This window comes from Mus caroli, unplaced genomic scaffold, assembly GCF_978045245.1.
Source record: "Mus caroli unplaced genomic scaffold, Mus_caroli_1 scaffold_8, whole genome shotgun sequence".
NCBI classification, from domain to species: Eukaryota; Metazoa; Chordata; class Mammalia; order Rodentia; family Muridae; genus Mus; species Mus caroli.
In genome coordinates, this window is record NW_028227263.1 from 121,984,793 (window position 1) to 121,990,792 (window position 6,000).

A 6,000-nucleotide genomic window follows, 5' to 3' on the forward strand; every position below is an offset into this window, starting at 1 on the left:
TTTCTGTAATAGTAAATTATATAAAACACTTTAAAAAATGATTACTAGCATTCCATAACTCTCTAAAAGCTTTATTGGTGTTATTAAGGTATTTATTTGGCATTTGTATGGTTTTCTTTGTTTGTTTTGAGAGTTTTCAGTTCTTGGAACTTTCTAATTTCATACTGAATTTCTGTATTTGTAGGCTTACCTGTGTTTTTAACTCCAGCTTTATGGATATGACTTCCATTCTTCTTCTTTATTATTATTTTTTATTTATGTACATTCAAGCCATTGCCTCACTTCCCAATCCCCTATGTCACTGTTCCTCACCCCACTCCTAGAGGGTGCTCCCCACAACAGGCATCCTCCTTACCTGGGGCCACAAATCTCTCAAGGATTAGGCACATCTCCCACTCAGTTCAGAACAAGTAGACCTCTGTTATATGCATGCTGGGGCTGTCTAATCAGCCTCTGAGTGCTGCCTGAATGATGGGTAGTCTCAGGAAATTTCCTGGGCTCCAGGTTCGTTGAGACTCCTGGTTTTTCTACAAGATCACCTTCTACTTCATCTTCTTTATCCCTTCCCCAAATTTAACCACAGGAGTCAATGACTTTAGTGCAATGATTGGGTGTAAGTATCTGCATCAGTATCAGTCAGGTGCTGCTAGAGCCTCTCAGAGGACAGCCATGATAGACTCCTGTCTTCAGTCTCTTCCCAGTTTTGTCTGTGCAGTTTTTTTTTAAAGACAGGAACAGTCCAGCTGGGGTAGGCTGCCTGGTTTGTGGCTCAGTGTCTGAGAGATATCAGGGGTCTGTTTTAGTTGAGACTGCTTGTCTTCCTATGGAATCACCCTCCTTCTCAGCTTCTTCAAGTCTTTCCCTAATTCAACAACAGGGGTCCTTGATTTCAGTCCATTGGTTGAATATAGTCATCTGCATGAGTCTCAGTCAACTACTTTTTGAGCCTTTCAGAGGACAGCAATGCTAGGCTTCTGTCTGTAAGTACACCATAGCATCAATAATATTGTCAGGCCTTGGAGCCTCGCTTTGAGATGGATCCCAAGTTGGGCAGGCCACTGTACCTCCTTTCCTTCAGTCTTTTATCCACATTTTCCCCTGCAGATCTACTTGACAGGAACAAATTTGGGTCCGAGGTTTTTTTTTTTTTTTTTTTTTTTTTTTTTTTTTTTCCTGTGATTTTGCAACCCCATCACTCCACTTGATGCCTTTTCTTTGTACTGGAGTTGGACTCTAGAAGATGGCTATCTCCACTCTTCGGAATTTCATCTATGGTCCCTCCCTTTTAGTCCAGAATGTCTCTCAACTCCAAGTCTCTGGTACCTTCTAGAGGGTCGAGCCACCTCCCATTCACTAAGGTTGCATATTTTCATTCATTTTTGCAGGCCCTCAGGACTTCTCTACTGTCCCCTCACCCTTAAATACCTGATCATGTTCCCCTTTTCCATTCCCCATCTCCCTTCCACGTCCCTCCCTCCCTCTGCCTCCAGTGATTGCTTCTTTCTCTCTCACAAGTGGGGTGAAGCATCCTCATTTGTGATCTTCATCTTATTAAACATTTTGTGTTTGGTGTATTGTATTCTGTGTATACAGTATATTTTTGGCTAATTGTCTCTTGTGTATACTATATATTTTTGGCTAATATCCACTTATTAATGAGTACATACAATTACTATGTAAGTCCTTTTGGGTCTGAGTTACCGCACTCAGGATGATAATTTTAGGTCCATCCATTTGCCTTCAAAAATCATGATTTACTCATTCTTAATAGCTGAATACTATTCCATTGTGTAAATGAACCATGTTTTCTGTGTTCATTCTTCTGTTGTGGGACATCTGGGTTGTTTACAGCTTCTGGCTATTACAGACAAGACTGCTATGAACATAGTGGAGCACATGCCCATGGGGCTTGGTGGAGAATCTTTAGGGTATATGCCCAAGAGTAGTATTGCTGGGTCTTCAGGTAGACCTATTTCCAATGCTCGGAATCATCTCCGGATTGATTTCTAGAATGGTTGCACCAGTTTGCAATCCCACCAGCAATGGAGAAGTGTTTTTATTTCTCCACATCCTTGCTATTATGTACTGTCTCCTGGGATTTTGATCTTAACCTTCCTGATTGATGTAAGGCAGAATCTTGGGGATTTTGATATGCCTTTCTCTGATCACTAAGGATTTTGAGAATTTCTTTAAGTCCTTCTCAGACTTTTGAGGTTCATCTGTTGCAAATTCTGTTTAGTCCTATACCATTTTTTTTTTATTGGATTGCTTGGGTTTTTGGAAGTTAGCTTCTTGAGTTCTTTATATATTTTGCATATTAGCTCTCTATCAGATGTGGGGTTAGTGAAGATTTTTCCCAATCTGTGACATCTATTCTCCATAAGGGGAGGGAATCCCCATAAATACATACACATTCAATATGCATAAAAATAAGTGCTAAAATATTTCTTTGTTCACAGATGTAATTAGCAAAAGTCAGATTTTGAGTTTCATCACACCAACTACTATAACCATTCTAGATACTTATGGCTCTGCTGCCTTTGTGCATTCTCTGGCAACAAAACAGGTTAGATGGTTGATTTTAATCTTTTAAGAAAATAAGTTTGTGACTGAGGAAGCTACTGACAGCCAGAGTGACAACTTTGCCTCCACATGAAACCTCTTGTCTCCTGTCTGATTGGCAGGTGTTTGTGATGATTGGAAAGACAATTTCACCAAGGCCCAGAGTGAAGACTACCAAGGTCTTTCAGGAGAAGATGTACAGTGTGGATCCTGGTATCCTCCCTGGCCTGAGACATTCAAATTCTTAAGACTCCTGAGTATAAGTTGCTTTTGCCTATTTTACTCTTTACTTTTGATGTAATGAGCTGTTGGCACTGCTCCAGAGAGTAGGAAGTGATGTTTTTCAATGATCAACTCTCACCTGGGTAGAGTCCAAGATAGCAAAGCATACATTTACTAATTAAAATTGAATGGCATGCAATATATGTACAATTAATAAAAATTTCATCTTTTAAAACATTAATTATCACAACACTTTCTCATTTATTCAGATAGGGAAATATATAGGCATTCTGTTCTTATGCAATGTTTAAAGAATTAAGTTAGAAGGAGCAGAGAGTAAGTTTTGTCAGGATTGTATAACATATTAACCTGTTTAGGGGAAAATGGGATTCATCTGTTTTTGATCTGCCTGGAGCAGAGTGCAGTTATATATAACAGAACAGAAAGTGGTGAACAACTCACTTACTGTGTCAGTCAGATTCCAACCAGAAATGTTTTCACATCAACAAATGATTATAACCTTATTCTTTTAAAATTACAGAAGTGAGCACCATGCCTTGTTAATCCAAGACGTTGAAAACATATTTATGGAATAAAGTATTTAATAGTATTAGTAAAGCTATCTTCTGTGTTTGGCATTTTTAGAGACTCAGGATTTCAACAATTGGAAGAACACAGAACAAGGATCCTTAGATTTTCTGAAGATCAACAGTAAGGGAGAGATAGTGGGAAAGCCTGTGGCCAAAGCTTCACTCCAATGCCTCACAAATGCATGAGAATCTGAAACAAGGGCTTGAAGGATGATACAAGTAAAATTTAGAAGATAAAAGCTAACAAATGTGACCACCAGCATCAGGATAGTACAGGTTGCTCTGGTCTCAGCTTGGCCTCTATAGTGTCGATTGGTAGTAAAGACATGCTGCATTTTCTGGTGATGTTTATGGAGGAGAAGTACCATGGAGACACTAGTCCAGACCATGATGCTCATGAATGTGGCATCATAGGCAATCCTCAAGAAGAAAATGACTCTACTGTATCCAGAAGTGAAGCAGAACAACTTGCTTCTACAGTCAGTGATATTGTCTGTTATCTGTGGACCAGTGAGCTTAATTGGAATGTAGATGTTATTTAAGACACTGAAGAACCAACAACTGTAACAAGAATACCTTGCCAAACTTGGGACACTTGCTCTGAGTATGAGTTTACCTCTATGAACAGGAACAAGAGTGACAAACTGATAAATACTCAGGACACAGGTGGAACACAAGTTTGTGCTTCTTGCCACTAGGCGAATGAAGAATTCTAATTTACATTTGAGGTCAGTTGGAGGATTTCTTGGAGCAAAAGTCATCACATTTGTTGGAAATATAGTGATGAAGAGAATCAAGACATTAGCCACAGCCATGTGGCTTAAAATCACCTGTCTGGGACTCTGTTGAGAACCAGTCAAGACTGGATAGAAATTATGGACAAACAGAAAGACATTGGCTACAGTTCCAGCCCCAAACTGGCAAAGCAAGAAGATCTGAAGAGCCACTTCCTCAGTGGTTTTCAGGTACTTATCAAGTGTACACATAGGGAGGGCTTTCACAGACACTGGAGTGATGATTAGATAGGACATTGCTGTTCTCAGGACTCCAATACTGGCCAAGCTTAACAATTGATTTGGAATAATTTCTTCTATTGATCAGTGAATAATTATTCTATCACAATACAGGAACTTTGCATGGAGAACAATGCATGAACTAACTCAGAATAAAATTTGATACTTACTGAATTACTCTTTCCTGAAGATAAAATTTGTATTGCAACTACATCTTTATGGTCACATTGGTCAATAACGTACATAATAACACACATTTTAACACACCATGGCCTTTGCATATTAATAAAGACATAAAAGTGACTAGTATGAGTATGTGATTCTGTCAACAGAATTCAAAATAATTTGGAGGGAGGAAAGGCTGCAAATGGGATGTAACTTAATAAAATCACTTAATAAAAAAAACTAAAAGAAAATACAAATGCCACATGAAAAGAATACAATTACCGTATGTTTCAATAACATATTAAAAACGATGTGTATATTAATAATATGTAGGGTTACAACATAGTAACCAAGAAGGTTGTGTATCTGAATTCAGTTATAGAAAATTAAGTTGTTAGATTTGAGAAAATTTTTATACTACTTATCCACACAACAACAACAACAACAACAACAACAGAAAAACCCAAATATTTCTGATAAAGTCACCTGTGTACCAGTAACACAGTTGAACATGGGTTAACATATGCATCTTCCATTTGAATAACAACCACTTGCTAAAAAGTTTAATTTATTCATAGTTTTCCTGATGTTAATATTTGTTCTAAAAAGTCAGGTTCCAGAGTCTTACCTGCATCATCTCTACATTTCCTCAAAAATTATTAACAAAATTACTATTATTCTCTTCACAAGCTGCTGCTTAGTCTGCATTTTACTTTTTTATATGTTTCAAAAGGAACACGAGGGCCTCCATCCACCAGATAAAATTCAACATCTCATATACAGATTTTTACACTGAATGCTGTTTTTTTCTGAGTGCTAATCTAGAAAATACTCATTCCTTTGAGATGAAAGAAAAATATTAACCTATTTGATTTAAACTTCTGTCTTCAAAAAGAAGTAGTGATTCATGTTGGCTTCAGAAGCCAATTTACACTGAAGAAGGGAGAAGATAATTTTAAGCATAAGTCTCTGGTTGGAAGATTCCCACCTTCTGATCCATATTCAGGATGATGGTGCTCACAGTCTGAAGACCAGTTACAGACAACAGCTCCTATAGAAGCATATGTCATAGTGCCTATTCCACTGAGGAACTTTTCTTTGTCACTCTTAGTCTGAGAAAGAAAGAAAGAAAATTATGAATGGCTTCTTATTCTTCATGCAATACTGTGAAGGTAACCCAAAAGAGTTCAGGTTACCACTCTCATAAAATAACAAGGTATCTGGACATGACGTCTTCCAGAGAGTTAATTGTTTTGTTATTTGTGATGTCAGTGCATTTGTCTCTTAAGGATATTTCCTATAAAGGAAAAATCATTGATCCCCAGAGCAAGTCTCCATGTTTACTTTCTGATGTTTAGTGATGATGTCTAGTAGTTCCTTAGATATTAATGAGTACCTTAGCAGAAGTTAGGAAAGAGTTTTCATGTTTCCTTTGGGGGGATCTAAGT

The 6,000-nt window shown here is 37.7% G+C and overlaps 1 protein-coding gene across 1 annotated transcript; it reads right to left on the minus strand.

Annotated features, from left to right (window-relative positions):
- Window positions 1–3,433: 3,433 nt before the first annotated feature.
- LOC147003399 (vomeronasal type-1 receptor 4-like) lies at window positions 3,434–4,557 on the minus strand. Its single transcript, XM_085840982.1, has one exon. It carries the CDS (start codon window positions 4,403–4,405, stop codon window positions 3,434–3,436), a length of 972 nt encoding a protein of 323 aa, XP_085697108.1. The 5' UTR covers window positions 4,406–4,557.
- Between the last annotated feature and the right edge of the window lie 1,443 nt (window positions 4,558–6,000).

Coding starts and splice junctions, on each gene's coding strand:
- LOC147003399 (XM_085840982.1), bottom strand. CDS start 4,405: ATGTCCTATCTAATCATCACTCCAGTGTCTGTGAAAGCCCTCCCTATG.